The following is a 27282-nucleotide window of genomic DNA, read 5'->3' as shown; positions in this document are numbered from 1 at the left end:
AATAAGTCTTTCAAGGTCTAAGGTTAAAAGGCACTACAGAGAGCATATTAGGTGAGATTCTTAATAATCTCACCTACTATAATCCTACCAAAATTTCATGTTGTCCGATCAAGCTCAAACTTTGCCAAAACGTGTTTTGACACTTCCTGATCATGAATATATGGGTGAATAAAAACCGTTTCCGTCCGTCCGGCCGGCCGCTCTTTGGAGCTTAATAGCTCCTAAACTAAAAGAGATGTCGACTTGCGGTTTTCGGCAAAGGTTATATATCGCATGAAAATTGCAACTTGGTGCATTGACCCCCCACCCCCCCCACCCCCCACCCCCCACCCCTCCTTCCGCCATTTTGAATACCCCCTTTTTTGTTTTCTCAATAGCTCCGCCCCTATGGCATTCAGCGGACTCAAATTTTAGTATGTTATAGCTGGGCCTTAGAGCTTTCCATCAATACTAAACTTAAGGTCCCGCGACCCCCCTGACCCGAGCTATAAGGGTCCAAAAAAATGTCTTAAAATGGCCATAACTCCGGTTCCAATTATCAGAATTTAAAAAGTGAGGGCTTTTTGGAAAGCTCTCGTGAAATGCCACTTCCTCTTCTAACATCGCAAGTTCATAAAACCACCGCTAGGGGCGCTATTATTAAAAAGAAAATTTTTCAATTTCCTAAATTAAATAACTCAAAAATTCCTTTGTGCATCGGGCTGAAATTTTAGAATGTTGTAGCCACAAATTATACCTATTAAACAAAAAAATACTTAAGTCGATCCATAACCCCTAACCCGAGCTATAAAGGGTCAAAGTTCGAATATTGACCGGCCTCTATCTCCAGTTCTAATTAACATTTTGACCTAAATTTTGGGTTTTTGGTTTCGTCTCGATGAGCGCTTTCAGATGGAAGTTCAAAAAGTCACCACAGGTGGCGCTGCGATAGCGTCAAAATTCATCAAAATTCAAACTCATTTTTCACAAAAACGGCATTGTGCAAGTTAATCAAATTTTAGAGTGTTGTAGTCTAGTCTAGGACGTTTCCAAAATGGGGCGTAAGTGCGCTGTGGTTATAATAGAACCGGAGATATGAGAGGTTAAAGTTCACGAAATTCAAAAAATCATATCTCCGGTTCTATTTTACCGATTTTGATGAGTGGGGGCTTAAACGAAAGATCTCACAAAGTGCTACAACTTTCTAGAACATTTGAACTTTGTGGGACCAACACCAGGGGCGCCACAGTCGAAAAACCAATTTCAATATCACATAACCTCAATTATGCTGAACCGCATTTGTCGCTGAACCGATTTTGATGATTACTTCGACATAATTGTAGAGAACATTCGTATCTACATTTCGTGCATACATCATTTTTCGATCAGATAATACGATCTGTTTTTCGTTAGATAAACAAAAATTTACGAACAAATGACAAAATTTTACTTTTCGTGTGTTTACGAACATTTACGAACAAATGTTTGTAAAAGTACAAAAAATACTCGTTAAGTGATCATGTTACGAACAATGTTTGTGAAAAAGTACAAAATTTTATGAACTTGTTTGTGAGTTATACGATTTACGAGCATTTCGTAACTCCCCCATACACAGAAAAAAAAATTTATAATATTGTTCGTAGATGTTTGTGAAATCCTATGTAAGACTTACGAAATGCTCGTGAATCATATAACCCACAAACATGTTCGTAAAATTTTGTACTTGTTTCACAAACATTGTTCGTAAAATGATCATTTGACGAACATTTTTTGTACTGTTACAAACATTTATTCGTAAATGTTCGTAAACACACAAAAAAATGTTCGTAAAATTTTGTCATTTGTTCGTGAATTTTTGCTTGTTTGGCAAAAATTTACGAACAAATACGAACAAATGACAAAATTTTACGAACATTTTTTGTGTGTTTACAATCATTTACGAACAAATGTTTGTAAAAGTACAAAAAATGTTCGTCAAATGATCATTTTACGAACAATGTTTGTGAAAAAGTACAAAATTTTACGAACTTGTTTGTGGGTTATATGATTCACGAACATTTCGTAACTCCCCCATAGGAATTCACAAACATTTACGAACAATTTTACAAAATATTTTTTTTCTGTGTAGATGAGCGAAGTAAAAGTCCAGTTTCCAGTTAAAAAGCGGTAAAGTCCAGTTCCATTTGAAAATAAGAGAATAAGCCTCATTTAAAAGATACGCCACATCTATTTCTAAAATTCCAATATTCTATTTCTAGCATTTTTAGCATTCAGCTTTTTCAGTTTTCTCCGGAGGTTCGAAATTACTACTAAGACGGCGATGGTCACAATTAATAATTTCTCAAGTATTTGTATTTTTTTACATGTGGTTGTTATGAAGAATTTTTAAATATCTCATTTATCTGTAGAATTATTTGATTGCAAATTTTATGAGTAATTCCAAAGACACAAAGTGCAAAATTCAAACAAATCGACCTTCATCCTTTCTATTCTGTACACTTTATACACACAAAACGAAAAATAGGATAAAATTCAATCTTACCTCCTTATCCATTTTGACGGAGGTGGGTGGCGTTGTCGGTGTAGTCACCGGAGATTTCTTCTGTTGGAAGGATGTGAGAATTGGAGGCGGTTGCTGTGGTCTTGGCGGTGGCATCGACACACTTGCATTGTTATTCTGATTCTTCTGATTGACCACAGCAGCAGCTTCCTGGCCCAAAATAGCCATTCCCTGAATACCTGTAGCAGTAGGAAAGACAAGTTATTAGTACAAATGTCGGTTGGAAGGGGGCAGTGAGAGAACTCACCAAGAGGTCTGGCACCGCTAAGACCCACAATATTGACATCTGGATTTTCACCAGGTGTCTCCACGGGATCATTTTCCGTGATGGACGTATCAAAGACCAATTGCGTTGGCTGAGGTCCACTTCCACTTTCATGGCCAACTGTCGTTGGTGTTGCCGGCTGTGGTGTCTGTTGGCTCTGGATGGACGGTGTATTCCTCTTCAGGAGTCTCCCCCAAGTGGCTACATTGATATTCATCTGCTTGGCCCTTGGGATATTCTTCACTTGTTGCTTATTGAAAATCATCCGTTGACGCTGAAGTTTGGGCTTCCGTGAGATCATGGGATTGAGGAATTTAATCTCAGCAAACAGCAATCCCTGTGGTTCCAATTGTAGTGCCATTCCATGACGGATATCATCGATAAATTCCTCCAATCGGAGAAATTTGACAGCACACAGTGATCTCCAGTCGCGCCAATAAATGCCAATTTCCAACTCTCGCGACCGATCTAGGTCAATTGAGAAGCGCTGATCCCATGCCTGCTGTGAGCAGGGCTTCCACGATGTCTGACCCACTGTGATATTGTCCAGTTTAATGATAGCCATAATTTCCGATGATGTCTCATCCTTCACGCTGTAACTCTTGGAGGAACTTCTACTTGTTACCCCTTTGACAAAGCTCCTCAAATCTCCCGTTGGACTGGATGTGGTGTCTTTATCTCGTCGTGATCTTCCTGGAACTTCTTCCAAAAGATCCTGACACCCCATTAATCTTACCTCGAGTTTCCCCGTAACAGCAGCACATCGACTCAGAGACGAATGCGACTGCACGGGTTTCCCCTCGGATCCCCCACGGAAGGGCTGGAGTGATGTATAAGTTACGGGAACTGGACTCGAAGCCTGAACACTCTGTAATTCTCGCTTAAGCTGCTTAGCAGCCGGCGAATCTGGTGGCAATTCATTCCGTCGCAATTCCAGCGCCTTCCGCAGAAGATCCAACTTCCTCGAAGACTCTGACAGTCGAGATTGTGCCTAAAATATGCCAGAAAATCACATTTACCCTGTCATGCACATTGCCTCAGTTTAATCCCAAAATCACATGAATATCTTATCTTGTAATCCAGACAGTTCAATTATCCAAAAAAATGCTAAGAGATTTCAATTTAAAAATATATTTCTTAATGATTCTGATGTGATAACATTGGTAAGTAACAACAATTCACTTGTGATAAATGGAATTCTTGTGCTATTTCTTTTGGGAAGTTACAATTTTGAAATTGTGAAACAAAAATCATAGGTTATTGTAAAAATTTTCAATGCAAAATTCATCAGTTGATTTGCGGCGAGACATGGAAATGACGTTTCTTCTCGCCGTGAGACATCAGAAATTGTTTCGTTTTTTGTTACTTTTTGCCCCATAGCTTCTGTTACTTTTTACCCCAAGTGGCCACTTTTAATAAAAGGATTTCTGCAGAAAAGAATCTTTGTAAAATTCTAAAATAGATATCGGATTCGTATTCAAAGAATCTACAGGCAATTTGGGAAATATTCACCAGTTCATCAAATTTAATATAAGTAACTAATAATTGATATCTTCTGCAAGGAAAATATTTCAAAAATAGGGCTAAAAATTTCGATATTTTTTTTATTTTCTAAATTCCTTGTTCAAATTCTAACAAACTTACGACATTGAAAAAGACCTATGTAGACTATCTATAGAAAAAATTTTAAGCCGCTATCTTATTTATCTTGGAAGATATTGAATTTTAAAATTTTCGATTTGTGACTTTTTGCCCCAGTCTCCCCTATAGTATGCGATGTATAAATCGTCAATTAAATCAGCATTTGTCGTAACTTCCTTTTGACAACTTTTAAGGAGACGAAATTTTCAGTTTAGCTTTATTTTTCTTAAAAATGAGCCCTGAATGCGATACATTTGAGTCAAAATAATAAAAGTGGCACTAATAAATTGTAAGTTAGCTCGAGAAAATCTTTATAAAATGATTTAAAAGCTGAGATATTTTTTAGATGTATGTTGGAAGAAACACAATAAGATTTTATCGTAACTTTGAATGTATGGAAATCTTGGAAGTTACGACAATTTTCTAAAATGCATTATATCAATTTGAATTATTCTAGTGATAATAAGCGCCTTTATTTGACTGAATTAGGCAATTAAATTGTTATCCCTCTCACTAAAAGCTTTTATTTCGTAACTTTTATTGAATAAATTTTGTGCGCCGTGTCGCTTGTTTTGTTTTGAATTAACGACAAATGGGTAGGGATTTTTTTACTTTTTTCTAACAAATATTGAATTAAAATGATTTCACGGTGCATTATTCGCAGCGACTTTGGATATTTGGAAGAGTTTGTGAACGTTTTATTGAGAAATGTTACATTTTTGCTACAAATTACAAACCACGCAAATGAGCAAAAGAAGATACGGCAAATGCTGATTACTGAAAATTTGGTATGGAAATTTATCGTAACTTCCCCAAAAATGGAAGTTACGACAAATTCTGATAAATTTTTCTGAATTAAGGGCACTTACAATAATTTGTGTTTAAAATAATTTTTATTGGGCTTATAAAAGTTTCTTTTTGTCAAGTGCGTTAATTAAACAAAATTACGCTGATTCTAAATATGTATATATCTCAAAATCGTAAAAATGAAGTTACGGTAAACGCTAATTTAATTGATAAAATGTAATCAACTAATTATGTGTTCAAATTGCAGTGAAATCTGCAGAGTCAATATAGATTTTGTAAGTTTATTTCAATGCCTTTAATTTACTCCCAGTAGCTTTATATCCGGAATGTTTCTGACAAGTGTATTAAATTTTATTTAATCTTTTTTGTTGTGACATTATGTTGCTATCCTGGAACGTAAATTACAAAAAAAATTGATATTTTGTCTAAACTTTTACGTGAGTTTGGGCTACGTGAAAGATTTCTAAATTCCAATAAATCTTCTCCCTGGTTCCGGAGTATAATCCGGGAGTATGTAAACAAAAGAGTATTGAACTCTATTGTTTATTCCCTTTTAGTCTCACGAACTTGTATTCCAGGAGTTTAACTCAATCATCATCTTAATGATTTTTGTTCCAGGCAAGTGGAACTTTGCAGAGGAATTTCAAAAGTTCGTCCTGCACCACTTAAAGCTACCTTAAACACAGGGTGCGTTAATTGTGATAATGAGACAAATATCAAAGTAATTTGAGGAATAAACGACTTAAAAAGTACTTAGTCGAAAGTTCTTAATTTAGGACTTTTACAAAGACCTTAACTAAGTACTTAATGTTAAGACTGAGTCATGCTATATTGTTTTCCCTATTTGCCACAAAGCGCTGACGTTTGACTAATTTTCGGATATATTTTAAGTAGTTGGGTGTCCTACAACTCAAATCAACTCAACTCAAAGGTTTCAGTGATATTTCACACTAATCTTGACAGTTTCCAGAAGTATTATGGGCCATCTAGATCCCGTTTCAACGATGAAGTATCAGACGACCCCAACTCCTTAAAATTAAGTCATTGAGTTAAGAACTTATTAAATACTTAGTAAGGACTTAAGATACTAGCCGGACTATTTTTACTGCTTTTCTAAGGACAGAGTCCGCGGAAAGACGGCGCTAAAAGGAAGCATAACAATTTCGCATTTTTTGCAAAATTAACAATTTGTTAATCCAAATTCGAAATATTCAATTTATCTTGATTAAAAATTGAAAAATCGAACTTCAAGTCAACTGATGAATATGCGCAAGATTTTTTACCATAACCACTATGCTAGTAACTTAGGACTTGATACCAATAGCCATTATCTTGCTAAGGACACCACTCCCTTTCAAGTAATCTGTATGAGTTAAATGCATGTTAAAATATTTTTCTTCAAATATAATTCCTTCTCGTACGGAAGCCCTCAAATGTCAGAGGAATTTCAGAGATGGAAGTAGATCTCCCTCTACCCTTGTCCCTCTCAGCCATCCATCTTCGGCAGTGTTCACATTGGCATTCGGGATTTTTAGCTGGACCTACATGGTGCCCTGGTTTCCGGAGAGCTCCAACAACAGCTCCGAATTTCCTCGCCTTGGCCAGGTACTCATGAGTATACCCAGACAGATGACTAACAAGGGAGGACGATGCACTTTCAGAATCGCGGGTGAAGTTCAAAAAAGTCGGTGGAGGTTTCTTAAGACCTGGCCAGAGATCTTTAGGCTCAGAGGCTTCTCTCCTCTGTTGATCCTCTGGTATAGTTGATTGGACGGTTTTTGCCGTTGATGCTGGACTGGGCTCCTTAACAGACATCCCCATGCCCACCATAACATTTGGACAGAGATTCTTAGCCACTAAAGGCGTATAACTCCTTTCGGATTCTGAGATATTTCCCGAATGTTCTGAATCATCTGTTTCCAGTACTCCTAGAACAAGTTTCATCTTCTCCCCTTGCTCCTTCTGCTTCATAAACTCATTCATCCTTTGCTGCTGCATCAGAAATTTCCTCTCAGCTTGTGGTGAATTCCACACTTTATCCGTCGATGTACTCTTTCTCTGCCACAATTCCTCCATCTGCTTGATCCTATTGCGATCATTGGCATTGTCATACTCAAAACTATCCGAAGATTGAGCCACTGACGATGCATGGGGCGGATGTGTGGACATACTAGCCTCTAAATCAGATTCCTTCCACGATGTCTCCATGATATCCTCAAAGAGAGCCGAACTTGATGCCTGTGCACTCGAAATGCTACTCACAGTCATATCGCGGAATGTGGAGTAGGATGAATTGGGATAATTTGAACTTAGACAATCATCACTTGTATCTTTAATCAGTCTCTGTCTCAGCAGAGACATTCTACTTCCACTGCTACTTCCACCCAAGTGCTTATCAAATAGCATTTGCTTCGATTCATTAATCTCATCCGCTATGCTGGATTTGCTCGACAATTGCCTGACATTCTCTCGGCTGAGTGATGCTAAATTCAACTTTGTTCCACTTCCCGATGATTCTGCTTCAGCCAGAAAAAAAATATCAAAGACAAAAAAGATGCCTCTTTTATTCTATAATCCCTTTTTTTGCCGATTAAACTCTGGCAGAAATTTACAAAGGGTGAAGCAGCTTTCACTTTATGTACCGGTCATTGTGGGGGTGGCTTTTTGCTCCCTTGCTATTCGGAAGCTTTTCTTTAATTCTAACACTCATCTTATTCCCCATTACAGCATTTGTCATGTTTTTTTTAACACAGCAAAATATTATAAAAGGGGTGGCAAAGCGTCCCAGGCTAGATGATATACCTCAAAAGTACTTTCGCGTCATTTACCATTTATCGGTTATCAACCGATTTGAAACGATTCATAATCATTCAAAAGCAATAGAATTGACTTTCGGATAAAAATTAGTTATTGGCTATGAACTGGTTCATTACCTGTCCAGAATCGATTGGAACCGGATCAGTTTTAAAGGAAATTTCAAGACCTTTCCAACGAGCCTAGATATGATACCATTCGCTTGATAAATACTCTCTAGTGTTTTTCTTAACTTTGACCTTGAAAAATCATTATTAGGAATGATTCAAGGACATTTTCGTATATAGACGAAATATTCGTCTGGGTAATCTCTAAAACATATCCAAAAATGAAAATAATCGCACGACGCGTTTTCGAGCAATCCCAAAAAACATGCTTTTGGAGGGGAAGGGGAGTAGTGGGGGAAAAATGTGAGACATGTTAATGATCCTTGGATCGATTTATGGGGAGTCCCCCGAAGGTCCCAAGTCGCTATCTCTTACCGTTTGGCCTCTGGTGCTTTCGACAGCCAGACGGACAGACGGACAAACAGCGTGACGACATTTCTCAGAAATTGTCTGAAACGCAAAGATTTGTTGAGAAAAGTGGTCTCCGGGAGGTGGAAATTTGGGGGGGGGGGTGAAAAAATCGAGGGATTATACTGCTCTATCCGTGGAGTTCGAGCAGTAATAAGTGCTGGTAAGTACAAAATCCAATCATAAACAATCTTATTCATTCACTACCTTCCTTTTACTTTAACCATTTACAATTCGTAGAACTATTCGTAAATGTTTGTGATTCACAAATTGTTTGTGAATTCCTACTGGGCGCCTTACAGAATACTCGTAAATCATTTGACCAACCAAAGGAAAAACATTCGTAAAAGTATGCACATTTTCACAAACATTGTTCGTAACATTATCCCTTGACGAGCATTTTTTATTCTTTTACAAATATTTGTTCGTACAATTACAAAACTTTACGAACAAATGACAAAATTATACAAACATTTTTTGTGTGTTTACGAACATTTACAAACAAATGTTTGTAAAAGAACGAAATATGCTTGTAAAGTAATCATGTTACGAACAATGTTTGTGGAAAAAGCACAAACATTTACTAACTTTCTAGTGGGTTATACGATTTACGAACATTTCGTAAGTCTAGTAGAAATTCACAAACATTTACGAACAATTTTACGACATATTTTTTTCTACGTAGTCTCTTTATCACCATTTTATGGTTAGTTTGTGATCTCATGACCTAGTAAAAGTTCAAGCCCGAAGGTTTAACCTTGTTCACGATGGTTCGTAGTTTCTAAACAGCCAATAGGACCACTGAGTTTAAAGGCTCAAGGAAAAATTACAAGAAAAAGTGAGATACCACGTCCACTCTAAAGCCACGTCCATCTCTTTTTATGAATTTTCCTTGCCCAGAGTCTCAATATTTATCCATACTTGCCCTGAAAGGCTGTTTAAAATTATTTTAAAGATCAAACCTTATAACGATACCTTGAAAGTTATCAAATAGAGTGCCCGCTCTCTAATTCGGATCGGCGTAATCCGGACGAATTTTCGACGGTTTCATTTAAAATAATTTTAAGGTCATGTATGCATGTGTGTTCAGCAATGAAAATGAATTATTCTGTGATGTTTTTGTTTAATAAATGAAGTATAACAGCGTAGAATTCCCTAATTATGTCTTTTTAAGCTTCTTTAAAACTTTTATTCTAATTCTACAAAAAAAAAACTGTATTATATTTTCGAGACGTTGAACAAATTCAAAAAATCCATCCGGATTACAAAGCGGACATCTACCATATTATCTCCCAATTATCCGGATAACGAAGCGGGCACTGTATCCTTTTCATTCCCTCCAAATTTTGAAAGGGCGTGGCCTAACAAATTAGGTTATCCTTTCCAGGACCCTGTTGGAATAAGTATGTCATGGAGGGACATTTTCCCGATGAATTATTCAAGAAGCTAAATTACAAATTTAGTTCGTTAAAGGGTTACATGGGTCTCTCAGGTCAAAAAATCAATTTCTATCAATTCTATCAATTAAATTTCTTTTATTTTAGTATAACATTTGAAAAATATTTTCTGAAAATTTCAAGTCAATCGGAGTAAAACTCTCGGAGGTAGAGTAAAACTTTAAACGTGTTTTTCTCAAAACACCGTTTTACAATACGGTAATCAAGATTACTCAAAGCAACTCAGAGTCTACTGAACTAATCTTTCTGAAATTTTGCATACTTGTTTTGAGAAGTATTATCTACTGTTTGAACGAAGGATTTGCACTTCCTTTAATCAGAACCATTTTTACAATACAAATTGTGTTGAAAAATAGTGTAAAATTGATACTTTTTTATAAAAACTTTTGCCAAAAATCCAAATTTTGTTTTTTTTTCCAAAATTCTTCGTTCATCCAGGGGTCCAACTAATCCTCTAACAGAGTATATTTGGTTTTTTGATTTCAGATGAACCTTCTGGGAGAAATCCTGCCTACCGCAAAGTCTGTTTTTTGAGGAATAGTTCCGAAAATTAGCTACCAACGGTCGAATTTTCAACATTTTTCAAAAAAAGATTGTTTTTAATTTTGTTCTAAAGTTACTCTTTCATATCCCAAAAGTTGTAATTTTTAAAATATTTTCGACACAATAAATTATTATCAGAAAAAAGGCCTGTTTTTTGACCTGAGAAGACCCATGAGTAGTAAGGGGACAGCAGAGTACTGTTTTGTGGGCGTGGCTTTCCGTGGAGCACGAGACTGTTTTGTGACGCCACATCGATAACTCTGGTGGGTGGGCTACCTGCAGGTCGGTTTTCCCCCGCTCCCCGCCCTCCTCTCCCCCGCCCTCCTCTCCCCCCCGCCCTTTCCGGCTACTATTTTGCGTTTTGGTTAACTATTTTAACTGAATATGGAGCACAATACTGATTTGTGGGCGTGGCTTGTCTGTGGAGTACGATACTGTTGAGTGGGAAGCGATTTCATTGGCTGTGGAGCACGATACTGTTGAGGGAAGCGATTTCATTGGCTGTGGAGCACGATACTGTTGAGGGACGCATTTTCATTGGCTATGGAGCACGATACTGCTGAAAGAAGCGTTTTCATTGGCTATGGAGTACGATACTGCTGAAAGAAGCGTTTTCATTGGCTATGGAGTACGATACTGCTGTTTGAAATGTGATCCGTTTCAGACGCCATATTGATCTTAGCTGTAAGTTTTAGGCGACCATCTTGAACTTTTTGGAACTTTACACTTTTTGAGATTGCGCTTTTTGATAGTCATTTTGAATATTTGAATTAACGGAAATTACTTTGGTGGACTCTTCCTCATGTAATTTTTTTCTCCCTATATAATTTATATGAGAAAAGATCTGCCATCCATGGGAATTGATCACCAGACCTCTCGGTTGCGAGTCCAGCACCTTATCCATTGTGCCATTGTGGCATGATAGAAGGTTTGTCAGAAGTCTTTCCTATGCAGTAAGCGGGATTCTCTATACTCTCTGGCCTATATGCACTGTCCAAGTGTGGAAAGATGCAAATGCAATATGAGACCTTTTCGCGCGCTCGAGACCATATGGGAGAGACTATTTGTATGAGTCTTTGTGCGACAATTTGATTCCTTCAGATGAATGAAGCAACATGGAAAAAATGTCTTGCAGTGCGCAATATAATTGTAAAATTGAGTGGAATTTCGCAATATTCACTAATTTTACTGGCGATAAGAACTATCAATAATTTTCATTGGTTATTGAACAGCATGATGTTGATGCCGTCATGCAATTTAAACCATTTTCATTGGATATTGATCAATAGATATTGAAACGTCATTGAGTTGAGATTTGCATGTAAACAGTTTTTTGTTTTTCAAAGCATGCAACTTTTGAGCTTGCGTATTTCAATATTATTTGAAATATTTAACTTTTTTCTTTAAATTGTAACATAAATTGCCGAAAAATATCTTAATTCTTCACTTACACGATTGTATCTCACATCATTCACATCTCTTGTTGATATGATCAAACGATCAATTTTATGCAATTTGTCTAAAAAATATTTTTCATTCAGTTATTTCAGATAAGAAGTGATAAATTTCGTGAAATATATTGAATTTCTGCTTATTGCAGATGGTGACTGCCATGAAATTTCAAGAATCTTAGTTTCAGATCCTCAATTTTCAAATAAACAAACTGATGATCAAAGATGTTGCTATGCATTTTTATGCAGTTGTGCGGGATTATTCGAAATTTGCACTCCTGTATCATGCATAAAATAAAAGAATTAAAAGATGAATGAAAAAATGTCAATGTGGGCAAAATTTCTTGTCTTGTGTATGAATCATTTAACTCTCTTGATCGCAAGTGGGAAAGTATGTAAAAAGTGTTAGATTTCTCATAACTTTGTATTACAATGTTCTTTTTCTCTGACATTAGAGAATTTTTACAACATTACAGAACAAAATTATTCAAAGTGAATTATTGATTTGTGTTTTCTCTTATTATAATTTAGCAAATATGAAAAAATCTGTAAATATATGTACAATATTTACCTAAGAACTTGATTATGTGGAGAAATGGCAGCAGAGTAAAATAAAATAGGAACCAACTTTTCATACAAAATTGATTTTTATGAATGAAATGTTGTATACACTTCTATAATTCGGTACCTGGGATGCTGAATTAACTTATGCATTTTTCATTGATGACTCATTATCAAATTTATGTATATTTCTGTGGCACATATCACAAAATAGAAGATGAAATCCTCTTTCTTTAGTAGAAGATCAATTTTTTTAAGATGACTCTCAGTAGAATAGGCATAAAAAATAAAATTCAAGCGATACTCACTAAAATAAAGTCAAACATTTGCGTTCTTACACTGATAAAAGAAATTTAGCTTTGCACTCACTAGCACTTCATCACTGAATACTATTAATTTTAGTTCTTGACCGTAAAGCTTCATCCTCCCCTGAATAAATGTTAACAAAATTTTATTTATTATATTGAAAAACAATTTAAAAAAAAGTAACTTCACTTGTTATTTAGAAAAATGTTCTATTTGCCCCTCGCATCCTACCTCTAGACTTTATTCTGAGATATGAACATGACATGTCCAAACATGTTTCATCGTGTATGAAACAAACATTTTGCATACGTTTGCATAATTTTCTCGGGAAATTTCGTCAGTACGATCAAAAGATCCTAAAATATTTTATAGGAATTTGAACATTGGAAAAAAAAGTCTCATTTGTATCCCTGATTTATTGATGAGTGGAAGGCATTTTCTTAGTGAAAAGTGATAAATCACAAAATAACTTATCTGAAAATATGGAGACAAAAGAAAGATCACATCAAGTTCCAAATGTAATGAAGGCAAAGCAGCACTTCAACAAATATAATCTTGATCCTGCTGTGGAACTTCGAAAGGATGAGGAACAATATGCAAGAAATCGACAACAAAATACAACTCCTGAACTACTGAATGCATACACCTACTTTCTAAATCGAACATGTACATTGTTTATCACGATCGGGTTTTCTCCAGAGAATTTTTCACCAGTTGCTAAAATATGTGCCGTAAGTTACTGGGATGGAATTGACGCTGTAGAATTCACCCAAAATACATGGACAACGTTCTGTGCCAATGAACAAACTTTAAGAAAATTATTGGGAGAGGATGCTGGAAAGGATGATGCCAACATGAAACTGGAGTTGCTGAATATTCAACTTGACAACTGCGTGAACATTCGTAGTTACTGTGCTGTGGAAAATTCTGAACTACTTATTCTCAGCCAAAATAATGGAATTGATCGTTTATCTCTAAATATTGCAGAATTTGAGAAATTAATGTTACTTTCTGAATTTATAAATGCAACTTTGATTTACAATAGTTCTGTACAGTGGTATGTACAAGAATATTTTGAGAGATACAGCAATGTTTGTAAATCTTTAGGTGTGCAAAGATTGGAAAATTCTAATTTTTCAAACAGCAATACTTTTGATCCACCAGTCAATTATTTTCGCCTATTTCATGAAATCCCTTTTGTAGCAAGTAAATCAAATATTTCTTAAAATGTAACATGTGTATAAAAATCAAATGATGTCAAATAAAAAGATGAGAAAACGTAAATGTAAATTGTTTTAATCTTGTATATTTGCAATCTGAATCCTCTTAAGATAAGAAGAATGAAGAAAAAAATGAAACTTCAATTGCACAGGGTTATGCATTATGCCAATATTTATCTATACCAACATTCCCTTTTCATCTCAACATATTAGGTGTGATTCCTTCATAATCACACCTATTTGCTATGTGAGCAAGATTAAAGTCAATGAAATAAAGTTATTTGTGAGAATTTTGTCTTGTTGTGAAAAGAAATTGTTTTACAATCAATTATTTCAACATCACACAATGTTTCATCTGTGCATCAAGAAAAACACAACATGTTTCATTGATGCATCATGAAAAAAATCAATATGAAAATGCACTGAAAAATTTTACCAACATAAAAAAATCTGCAGAGAGATATCATTTTTTTTATCATCTTGCATTTTTTCTGCATCAAAATATTTTCTTCACGTGAAAAAAATCTTGAAAGTGGCGTCTGTCATTTTTTCTCAACGTAATCTGATTTTTTCTTTGCAGCATTAGCAGGATTGTTTTAATTACATTTTATAGCACAATCAAAATGATTGTATCGAACTTCTTTGACAAAATCTACTCGATTGCATGCAACTACTTTTAAACAATTCACATGATTCCTCATGTTGATGGCAACATGAAAACAAAAAAAATAATGATACTTTGATCAGATGCGAAAGAAAACTCATTTCATTGTTTTACAATCAATTTTATTTATAACTTAGTCGGTTGTAGTTTTTCATTACACAAAAAAATCTTGACTTCATTTTTGTTTTCTTCACGAGAAATATATTCTTGTAGTCTCAACGTATGGCTCTCGGCATATAGGGCAATGTCTTGTTTTTGAAGCACATCCTTGACAAGCAGCAACGTGTCCACAAGGTAGGAAAGCGGTATCGTATTCATTGTTGTAGCATATTTTGCAGATTTTATGTGATTGCTGTACAATATCGTATTCTGCTTCTACATTATCACAATCCAAAATTTGATCGCCAAAGAATATCTCGAACAAATTATCAATTGTATTTTCATCATTAGTGTTAAAGAATTGTACCATCAATTGTTTTTTCTCCAAAATAGTCATGCTTTTTCCATTTTTCATTTTTCTTGAAATTTTTTCCACTACACCGCGACGTAAAATCTCATTGTTGTTTTCATGAATCAGTTCGATCATTTGGGCAATTGACTTTTTATGCAAAATGAGGTGCACCAAATCAGACTCTGATTTATCTTTTGCCAACGCTTCGGCTAACTGTCTCAAGCTGTACGTACTCATGGCGATGTAGATTTCTTCTGATTGATTTTTTAAGATACACCATGTTAAATAATTGTGAAAAATGTTTGTAATGAACAATTTTCAATGAAAGAAAGAAAGGAGAGAGGGATTTTTGGGTTAAAAACGCTCTAAATTTATACTTTTAACTTTTTATTGCAAATGATATAGAAAATTATACATCACTACTAGAATTTTCAGATGAATATACATGATCTGAAGCAGGTTTCCTAGAATAATATAACGTTTGTTCCTCAAAATCAGATAAAAAATCTTCTGCAGGTACTTGATCTCCTTCTGAATCAGTCACATATTCTACAAAGTAAAGATTTTTCTCATGTTTTTCAAAGTATTTTTCTGTGAGCTTATCTTTTATTTTACACATGAGTTGATCTTCAACTTCTTTGTTAGACTCCTCTACCTCACTCCTTTGAATTTTGTGTAACTTCTCAGAAGCTATGTCACGTTCCATTTCATTTAAAATTTCTTCTATCCAAGATGGCGGGTCATCGGAATGTGGTCTTTTTCGTGTAAATCTTTCCAAAATTTTCTCAGCGTCTTCTTTCGTAGGATTATGATTTATCAAAAACTGCAAAACAGTTTCGTCAAATATAATTTTTATGAATTTCTTTATTCAAAAATATGGAACTCACCATGTTATTGTGTATCCGAAATATGTATTCTCCGTGAATTAGGTTGGCCTATCTTTCGTAAAACAAACTTATTGGTTTGACTGTCGATTATAGAATAACAACAATTTTACACACTTGGTTGAAATATCCTGTTCAAGTTATGCATCACTTAAAAAATTATCCAATATTGCGAAATTTAAATATTATTTTTCACACGTGCAATGAAAAATGTCTCATAAAAGTTTCAAAATTGTACGATATTTTACTGGAAAAACACCATACGTGATAAAAAGATGAAATTTGAGATTTTCCTTCTTTGTATGCACTAGGACATGTTTCGAACAAGACTTGATGGCCCTAGTAAAATACACTTACACGATCGCAACTTTTCTTGGAAAAAATCCATTCACAGTTGAAATATGATCCTCTGCACACGTGAAATTAGGAATTTTTAATAAAAATACTAAATTCCGGAATGATTTCCTGGAAAAGCATCATTTGCAACAAAAAAATGAAATTGGAGATTTTCCTTTTGCATGGACATGTTTCAAACCTCTCCTGTAGAATCCACGAAAATCGTTTTTTAGCGCACATATTCTTGATTTATGAGTGTCAAAAATTTTTCATTAAAATTTACACATTACACTCATTTTTTAACGATATTTTCCCACTTGACTTGGATTTTTTTACAAATTTTTATTGCGTTTGGTTCTTTTGCCACTAGCAAGTGTGAAAGCAACTGCGGGAGTAGTTATGATACCTTTATCAACCAATTCGGTATTTTCGGGATTTTAACCGGCTAATACAACTCAATAAACCTTTATCGATTTAGCCCTGATAACACAACTTAAACAAACGCAATAAAAATTTGTAAAAAAATCCAAGTCAAGTGGAAATCATTCCGGAATTTAGTATTTTTATTAAAAAATTCCTAATTGCACGTGTGCAGAGGATCATATTTCAACTGGGAATGGATTTTTTCCAAGAAAAGTTGCGATCGTGTAAGTGTATTTTACTAATGCCATCAAGACTTGTTCGAAACATGTCCTAGTGCATACAAAGAAGGAAAATCTCAAATTTCATCTTTTTATCACGTATGGTGTTTTTCCAGTAAAATATCGTACAATTTTGAAACTTTTATGAGACATTTTTCATTGCACGTGTGAAAAATAATATTTAAATTTCGCAATATTGGATAATTTTTTAAGTGATGCATAACTTGAACTGGATATTTCAACCAAGTGTGTAAAATTGTTGTTATTCTATAATCGACAGTCAAACCAATAATGTTTGTTTTACGAAAGATAGGCCAACCTAATTCACGGAGAATACATATTTCGGATACACAATAACATGGTGAGTTCCGTATTTTTGAATAAAGAAATTCATAAAAATTATATTTGACGAAACTGTTCTGCAGTTTTTGATAAATCATAATCCTACGAAAGAAGAAGCTGAGAAAATTTTGGAAAGATTTACACGAAAAAAGACCACATTCCGATGACCCGCCATCTTGGATAGAAGAAATTTTAAATAAATTGGAACGTGACATAGCTTCTGAGAAGTTACACAAAATTCAAAGGAGTGAGGTAGAGGAGTCTAACAAAGAAGTTGAAGATCAACTCATGTGTAAAATAAAAGATAAGCTCACAGAAAAATACTTTGAAAAACAGGAGAAAAATCTTTACCTTGTAGAATATGTGACTGATTCAGAACGAGATCAAGTACCTGCGGAAGATTTTTTATCTGATTTTGAGGAACAAACGTTATATTATTCTAGGAAACCTGCTTCAGATCATGTATATTCATCTGAAAATTCTAGTAGTGATGTATAATTTTCTATATCATTTGCAATAAAAAGTTAAAAGTATAAATTTAGAGCGTTTTTAACCCAAAAATCCCTCTCCCCTTTCTTTCTTTCGTTGAAAATTGTTCATTACAAACATTTTTCACAATTATTTAACATGGTGTATCTTAAAAAATCACTCAGAAAAAATCTATATCGCAATGAGCACGCACAGCTTGAGACAATTAGCAGAAGCTTTGGCAAAAGAAAAATCAGAGTCTGATTTGGTGCAATTTATTTTACATAAAAAGACAATAGCGCAAATGATCGGCCTACTTTATGAAAACAAAAATGAGATTTTACGTCGCGGTGTAGTGGAAAAAATTTCAAGAAAAATGAAAAATGGAAAAAGCATAACTATTTTGGAGAAAAAACAATTGATGGTACAATTCTTTAACACTAATGATGAAAATACAATTGATAATTTGTTCGAGATATTCTTTGGCGATCAAATTTTGGATTGTGATAATGTAGAAGCAGAATACGATATTGTACAGCAATCACATAAAATCTGCAAAATATGCTACAACAATGAATACGATACCGCTTTCCTACCTTGTGGACACGTTGCTGCTTGTCAAGGATGTGCTTCAAAAACAAGACATTGCCCTATATGCCGAGAGCCATACGTTGAAACTACAAGAATATATTTCTCGTGAAGAAAACAAAAAATGAAGTCAAGATTATTTTTGTGTAATGAAAAACTACAACCGACTAAGTTATAAATAAAATTGATTGTAAAACAATGAAATGAGTTTTCTTTCGCATCTGATCAAAGTATCATTATTTTTTTGTTTTTATGTTGCCATCAACATGAGGAATCATGTGAATTGTTTAAAAGTAGTTGCATGCAATCGAGTAGATTTTGTCAAAGAAGTTCGATACAATCATTTTTGATTGTGCTATAAAATGTAATTAAAACAATCTTGCTAAAGCTGCAAAGAAAAAATCAGATTACATTAAGAAAAAATGCCAGACGCCACTTTGAAGCTTTTTTTCACGTGAAGAAAATATTTTGATGCAGAAAAAATGCAAGATGATAAAAAATATGATATCTCTCTGCAGATTTTTTTTATGTTGGTAAAATTTTTCAGTGGATTTTCATATTGATTTTTTTCATGATGCATCAATGAAACATGTCGTGTTTTTCTTGATGCATAGATGAAACATTGTGTGATGTTGAAATAATTGATTGTAAAACAATTTCTTTTCACAACAAGACAAAATTCTTACAAATAATTTTATTTCATTGACTTTAATCTTGCTCACATAGCAAATAGGTGTGATTATGAAGGAATCACACACCTAATATGTTGAGATGAAAAGGGAATGTTGGTATAGATAAATATTGGCATAATGCATAACCCTGTGCAATTGAAGTTTCATTTTTTTCTTCATTCTTCTTATCTTAAGAGGATTCAGATTGCAAATATACAAGATTAAAACAATTTACATTTACGTTTTCCCATCTTTTTATTTGACATCATTTGATTTTTATACACATGTTACATTTTAAGAAATATTTGATTTACTTGCTACAAAAGGAATTTCATGAAACAGGCGAAAATAATTGACTGGTGGATCAAAAGTATTGCTGTTTGAAAAATTAGAATTTTCCAATCTTTGCACACCTAAAGATTTACAAACATTGCTGTATCTCTCAAAATATTCTTGTACATACCACTGTACAGAACTATTGTAAATCAAAGTTGCATTTATAAATTCAGAAAGTAACATTAATTTCTCAAATTCTGCAATATTTAGAGATAAACGATCAATTCCATTATTTTGGCTGAGAATAAGTAGTTCAGAATTTTCCACAGCGCAGTAACTACGAATGTTCACGCAGTTGTCAAGTTGAATATTCAGCAACTCCAGTTTCATGTTGGCATCATCCTTTCCAGCATCCTCTCCCAATAATTTCCTTAAAGTTTGTTCATTGGCACAGAACGTTGTCCATGTATTTTGGGTGAATTCTACAGCGTCAATTCCATCCCAGTAGCTTACGGCACATATTTTAGCAACTGGTGAAAAATTCTCTGGAGAAAACCCGATCGTGATAAACAATGTACATGTTCGATTTAGAAAGTAGGTGTATGCATTCAGTAGTTCAGGAGTTGTATTTTGATGTCGATTTTTTGCATATTTTTCCTCTTCCTTGCGAAGTTCTTCAGAAGGATCAGGATTATATTTGTTGAACCGCTGCTTTTCCTTTATTATACTTGGAACTTGATGTGATCTTTCTTGGGTTTCCATATTTTCAGACAACTTTTTTTGCGACTTATTACTTTTCACTGAGAATTTAACCTCCACTCACCATTAAATCTGACATACAAATAAAAGTTTTTTCTTCTAATTGCTAAAATTCCTCTAAAATAATTTAGGATCTTTTGATCGTACTAACGAAATTTTCCGAGAAAATTATGCAGACGTGTGCAAAATATTTGTTTCATATCCGTAGAAACATGTTCGGACATGTCATGTTCACATCTTAGAAAAAAAAGTGTAGAAGTAGGATGTGAGGGGTAAGTAGTACATTTTTTCTAAATTACAACAAGTGAAGTTACTTTTATTTACGAAAAATCGGTTTCGATTTTATTTTATTCCACTTCCTTTTCCCCATTTAGTCAAATTCTTAGGTAAATACTGTACATTTTTTAAAAGATTTTTTTTATACTTGTTAAATTATCATAAAAAGAAAACATCAATCACTTTGAATCATTTTGTTCAAAAAAATTTTGGGGCTATTTAGGAAAAATTCTTTAATGCCAATTATTGTAATACAAAGTTGTCAGAAATCTAACACTTTTTCCATTCTTTCCTCACTTGCGTTCAAAAGAGTTCACACACAAGACATGAAATTTTGCACTCAATAATAATTTTTCATTTATCTTTTAATTCTTTTACTATATGCATGATAGAGGAGATCGTATTTCGAATAATCCCACAATTGTATAGAAATGCATAGTAACATCTGCGATTGTCAGTTTATTTGAAAATTGGGATTCTAAATTCGCTGCATGAAAAATATTTTTTAGATAAATTACATAAAGATCATTTGATCGTATTATCAAGAGATGTCTATGTATGATGTCAGAGAAATTCAAATAAATGCAAAACCATGTTATTTTTAGTAATTTATGTTACAATTTTAGAAAAAAAATAAAATATTGCAAACATTATTTAAAGACATAAGCTCAAAAGTTGCATGCCAAAGAAAAACGGATTACATTCAAATCTAAACTCAGTGACGTTATTCGTTCAATATCCAACGAAAATGGCTTAAATCTCATGACGACATCAAGCGGGAATGATAGAAAGAGTCTCTCCCATATGGTCTCGAGCTCGAGTGAGCGAAAAGGTCTCATATTGCACTTGCATTTTTCCACACTTGGACAATGCAGAAGAAAAAGATTATGAAGAATCTCAACTAAAATTTCATTCATTAATAGCAAAAAAAACACAATTTGCAATTCTTCTAAGGAGTTGATAGATCTGAAATTTTCAAAATATTGTGAAATTCCACTGATCAAATAAATAACTGCATTGCATGCATATCAATAATGAAGAAAAGAAGCAATATCACTCCCTTCTTTCTGAATATGACGTCAGTGATCATATGGAACATTCTGAGCCCATGAAGGGATTGAGCTGTAATCACAAACACGTACATATGATCAATTGTAGCTCTGCTCGATATGACATTGTGGGAGTAAGCAACGAACATATACTAGTAAATTCATAAACTATGTCAATTCTACCTCTGTTCGATATGACAATGTATGAGTAATTGTTGAATCTATACTAAATAAATAGATAGAATGCATTGATGTAGTTCTGCTCGATATGGCAATGTTCGTCTGTGAGTATGTGTGTGTGTGTGTGTGCAATTCACGCATACTATGACACTTGCATTTGCATTTTTGCACACATGGTCAGTGCATATGACAAAGTATACAGAAAATTGCGCTTACTGCATAGGAAAGACCTCTGCATAGATTCTATCATGCCTCGATTGGTGTAATGGATAAGGTACTGGACTCGCAACCGAGAGGTCCCGTGATCAATTCCCATGGACGGCAGATCTTTTCACATACAATTGCATAGGGAGGAAAAAATTACATGAGAAAGAGTCCACCAAAGTGTAATTTCCGTTAATTCAAGTATTCAAAATGTCCATCTAAAAGCGCAATCTCAAAAAGTCTTAAAGTTCTAAAAAGTTCAAGATGGCCATCTAAAATTTACAGCTTAAAAGCCCAATATGGCCACCAGAACGGTTGACATTCAAACAACAGTACTGTGCGCGATATCCAATGAAAATCATTCCTCAACAGTAATCTGCGCGATAGCCAATAAGAATCAACAGTAGTCTGCGCGATATCCAATGAAAATCATTCCTCAACAGTAATCTGCGCGATAGCCAATAAGAATCAACAGTAGTCTGCGCGATATCCAATGAAAATCAGTCATCTAACAGTATTCTGCGCGATATCCAATGAAAATCAGTCATCTAACAGTATTCTGCGCGATATCCAATGAAAATCATTCATCAACAGTAATCTGCGCGATATTCAGTTAAAATTATTAACAAAATATAAGAATAATGAAGCGGGGAGGGGCAACAGGGGCTGGGGGGAAGGGCCTGAAGGTAGCCCATCGACCAGAGTTATCGATGTGGCCTCACCAAACAGTATCGTGCGCGATGGAAAGCCACGCCCACCAAACAGTACTCAGCGCGATTATTACTACTGATATTAATTGATTGATAGAATTATTTGAAGTACTATAATGTGATTTTCATTGAGAAATTTTAAGAATTGTGGTTTTTAGTGCAGATTTTGGGTTTTTAAAAAATTAAAAAAAAACTCCCAAGGGTGGGGTCATGATGATTTTTGGTGGGAATTTTTCCAAAAAAAATTCAACTAATGATAATAATTAATTGGTAGAATTATTTGAAGTATTCTAATGTTATTTTCATTGAGGAATTTTAAGAATTGCAGTTTTTAGAGCAGATTTCGGCTTTTTTTAAAAATTTAAAAACTCCCAAAAATGGGGTCATAATGATTTTTGGTGGGATTTTTTCCAAAAAAAACTCAACTAATGATATTAATTGATTGGTAGAATTATTTGAAGTATTCTAATGTGATTTTCATTGAGAAATTTTAAGAATTGCGGTTTTTAGAGCAGACTTTGGCTTTTTTAAAAAATTAAAAAACTCCCAAGGGTGGGGTCATGATGATTTTTGGTGGGAATTTTTCCAAAAAAAAAAATTCAAGTAATGATATTAATTGATTGGTAGAATTAATTGAAGTATTCTAATGTGATTTTCATTGAGAAATTTTAAGAATTGTGGTTTTGTGCAGATTTTGGGTTTTTTGAAAAAATGAAAAACTCCCAAGGGTGGGGTCGTGATGATTTTTGTTGGGAATTTTTCCAAAAAAATTTAACTAATGATATTAATTGATTAGTAGAATTATTTTAAGTATTCTAATGTGATTTTCATTGCAAAATTTTAAGAATTGTGGTTTTTAGTGCAGATTTTGTGTTTTTTAAAAAAATGAAAAACTCCCAAGGGTGGGGTCATGATGATTTTTGGTGGGAATTTTTCCAAAAAAAATTCAACTAATGATATTAATTGATTGGTAGAATTATTTGAAGTATTCTAATGTGATTTTCATTGAGAAATTTTAATAATTGCGGTTTTTAGAGCAGATTTTGGCTTTTTTAAAAAATTAAAAAACTCCCAAAGGTGGGGTCATGATGATTTTTAGTGGGAATTTTTCCAAAAGGAAATCAACTAATGATATTAATTGATTGGTAGAATTATTTGAAGTATTCTAATGTGATTTTCATTGAGAAATTTTAAGAACTGCGGTTGTTAGAGCAGATTTTGGGTTTTTTAAAAAATTAAAATACTCTCAAGGGTGGGGTCATGATGATTTTTGGTGGGAATTTTTCCAAAAAAAAAAATTCAAGTAATTATATTAATTGATTGGTAGTATTATTTGAAGTATTCTAATGTGATTTTCATTGAGAAATTTTAATAATTGCGGATTTTAGAGCAGATTTCGGCTTTTTTAAAAAATTAAAAAACTCCCAAAGGTGGGGTCATGATGATTTTTAGTGGGTATTTTTCCGAAAAAAATTCAACCAATGATATTAATTGATTGGTAGAATTATTTTAAGTATTCTAATGTGATTTTCACTGAGAAATTTTAAGAATTGTGGTTTTGTGCAGATTTTGGGTTTTTTGAAAAAATAAAAAACTCTCAAGGGTGGGGTCATGATGATTTTTGGTGGGAATTTTTCAAAAAAAAAATCAAGTAATGATATTAATTGATTGGTAGAATTATTTGAAGTTTTGTAATGTGATTTTCATTAAAAAAAATTTAAGAACTTCGGATTTTAGAGCAGATTTCGGCTTTTTTAAAAAATTAAAAAACTCCCAAGGGTGGGGTCATGATGATTTTTGGTGGGAATTTTTCCAAAAAAAATTCAACTAATGATATTAATTGATTGGTAGTATTATATGAAGTATTCTAATGTGATTTTCATTGAGAAATTTTAATAATTGCGGATTTTAGAGCAGATTTCGGCTTTTTTAAAAAATTAAAAAACTCCCAAAGGTGGGGTCATGATGATTTTTAGTGGGAATTTTTCCAAAAGAAAATCAACTAATTATATTAGTTGATTGGTAGAATTATTTGAAGTATTCTAATGTGATTTTCATTGAGAAATTTTAATAATTGCGGTTTTTAGAGCAGATTTTGGCTTTTTTAAAAAATTAAAAAACTCCCAAAGGTCGGGTCATGATGATTTTTAGTGGGAATTTTTCCAAGAAGAAAATTTAACTGATGATATTAATTGATTGGTAGAATTATTTGAAGTATTCTAATGTGATTTTCATTGAGAAATTTTAATAATTGCGGTTTTTAGAGCAGATTTTGGCTTTTTTAAAAAATTAAAAAACTCCCAAAGGTGGGGTCATGATAATTTTTGGTGGGAATTTTTCCAAGAAGAAAATTTAACTAATGATATTAATTGATTGGTAGAAATATTTGAAGTTTTGTAATGTGATTTTCATTGAGGAATTTTAAGAATTGCGGTTTTTAGAGCAGATTTTGGCTTTTTTAAAAAATTAAAAAACTTCCAAGGGTGGGGTCATAATGATTTTTGGTGGGAATTTTTCCAAAAAAAATTCAACTAATGATATTAATTGATATTGATATATGGCTTCGGCTTTGCCTGTGTTACTCCCGGTGATGTCTTGCTGGCCGTTGATAGCGTGAAATCGAATGCTGCTGGAGTTGATGGATTCTCTATTGAGTTTATCCGCCTTCTGCTCCCTGTGTTGCTGCCTCATCTTACAGATTTATATAATTTCTCAATCACTAGCTCTTGCTTTCCGGATGATTGGAAGCTTGCCATGGTCACTCCGATCCCAAAGGTTGCCTCTCCCTCTGATCCCTCGGACTACAGACCTATTAGTATCCTACCCGCGTTGTCGAAGCCTTTGGAGATGCTTCTTCTCGACCAGATGCAGTCGTATCTAGAACAAAATCAGCTATTGTGTAGTTTCCAGTCTGGCTTCAGAAAGGGTCACAGCACCACGACAGCCCTTCTCAAGATCCAGCATGACATTGCGGTTGGTCTGGATAATGACATGTTTGCAATTTTAATTTTATTGGACTTCTCGAAGGCGTTCGACTCGATTCCTCATGGGTTACTGCTCGATAAGCTTCGATATTATTTCGGTTTTACTGACACGGCAGTGTCTATGATTGCCTCATACCTTGGGAACCGCTCTCAGGTTGTTAGGTCTGGGGAATCACTTTCCTTACCGTTGACGCGTAGTGCGGGGGTGCCTCAGGGTTCAATTTTGGGTCCTATATTATTCTCTTTATTTATTAACGACCTTCCTTTAAAACTCCTATACTCCTCGTATCACCTCTACGCAGATGATCTTCAGATTTACTGCTTTGGCGACTATGGGTATCCGGAATTCTGTTCTGATGCTTTAAATGATGACCTTTGTAGAATCTCTGGATGGTCGTCTGATAATGGCCTTGTATTAAACCCTAAAAAGTCGCAGGCTATTGTCATTCATAGTCGTTTTCGGTGCCCCGCTGTACCTCCTATTGTTCTGCTAGATGAGGTGATTCCTTTCACTGATTCTGTGAAGAATCTTGGGGTATTATTATTTAATGATACTCTCACATGGAGTAATCATTTTTCTGAGGTGTGTAGGAGGGTTTATTATGGTCTTCGGACTCTGCGTCGATTCCAGTCCTTTACCCCGGTCGAGACTCGCCTACTTTTGGCTAGAGCTTTGCTCGTTCCACACTTCATGTATGGGGCGGAACTTTTTTTTGGCACTGACAAGACTTCTTTAAAAATGCTGAAGAGAGCATTTAACTCCCTTGTAAGGTATGTATTTGACCTTGGTCGCTTTGATCATGTCACCTCTTGGGCCGCCAGGATTCTGGGACGGCCATTCCTGGACCACCTTCAGTTTCGGGCTGTTGAGTTTATCTGTCGCCTGTTGTGGACAGGTCGACCGGCATATCTTGCGGGGCTGATTGAGCGCGGGCCGTCCGAGAGGTCTTCGTGTCTGCTCATTCCGAGATCGGTGGGTCGCATCTTGCGCTGTTCTTTATTCGTTGGGGGAGTCATTTTTTGGAATGAACTCCCACGAACTCGTAAGCGGGAGCTTTTGAATCGCTTTGCGTCATTGATTGAGTGATTTTTGACCTCATTTTGTTTCGTTTTTCTTTTCAATTAATTTCTGTTATTCATTTGTATTTCGTTTCTTTTCTTTTGTTCTAATTTTTATTCTTTTATTCTGTACAATTTTCTTGTAAGAGGGCATGCCCTATTGGTTATCAATAAATTCAAATTCAAATTCAAATTCAAATTGATTGGTAGAATTAATTGAAGTACTATAATGTGATTTTCATTGAGAAATTTTAAGAATTGCGGTTTTAGAGCAGATTTTGACTTTTTTAAAAAATTAAAAAACTCCCAAAGGTGGAGTCATGATGATTTTTGGTGGGAATTTTTCCAAAAAAATTCAGCTAATGATATTAATTGATTGGTAAAATTATTTGAAGTAGTCTAATGTGATTTTCATTGAGGAATTTTAAGAATTGCGGTTTTTAGAGCAGATTTTGGCTTTTTTAAAAAATTAAAAAACTCCCAAAGGTGGAGTCATGATGATTTTTGGTGGGAATTTTTCCAAAAAAAAAAAATTCAGGTAATGATATTAATTGATTGGTAGAATTATTTGAAGTATTCTTATGTGATTTTCATTGAGAAATTTTAATAATTGCGGATTTT

General features: G+C 34.2%; 2 protein-coding genes across 11 annotated transcripts in view; both read right to left on the bottom strand.

Moving 5' to 3' along the window:
- Window positions 1-27282, bottom strand: part of LOC129804405 (serine/threonine-protein kinase N) — a 125080-nt gene that overhangs the window by 16553 nt on the left and 81245 nt on the right. For all 7 annotated transcript variants that reach the window (XM_055851660.1, XM_055851662.1, XM_055851664.1 and 4 more), the window contains 2 exons: window positions 2787-3795; window positions 2522-2718 (listed from right to left, as the gene is read on the bottom strand). In XM_055851660.1, coding sequence (XP_055707635.1) covers window positions 2522-2718; window positions 2787-3795 — 1206 coding nt within the window. The remainder of the gene's footprint in view (window positions 1-2521; window positions 2719-2786; window positions 3796-27282) is intronic.
- The window catches only part of LOC129804407 (uncharacterized), a 32222-nt gene continuing 8859 nt past the window's right edge, over window positions 3920-27282 (bottom strand). For 2 of the 4 annotated variants that reach the window (XM_055851669.1, XM_055851668.1), the window contains exon 6: window positions 3920-7768. In XM_055851669.1, coding sequence (XP_055707644.1) covers window positions 6651-7768 — 1118 coding nt within the window. In that variant the 3' untranslated portion in view covers window positions 3920-6650. Of the gene's footprint in view, window positions 7772-27282 lie in introns of all 4 variants that reach the window. The other 2 variants (XM_055851665.1, XM_055851666.1) reach the window with 1 other exon arrangement.

This window comes from Phlebotomus papatasi, chromosome 2 (genome assembly GCF_024763615.1).
Source record: "Phlebotomus papatasi isolate M1 chromosome 2, Ppap_2.1, whole genome shotgun sequence".
NCBI classification, from domain to species: domain Eukaryota; kingdom Metazoa; phylum Arthropoda; class Insecta; order Diptera; family Psychodidae; genus Phlebotomus; species Phlebotomus papatasi.
Note: the sequence above shows the minus strand (reverse complement) of the source record. Positions and strands in the feature narration are given on the sequence as shown.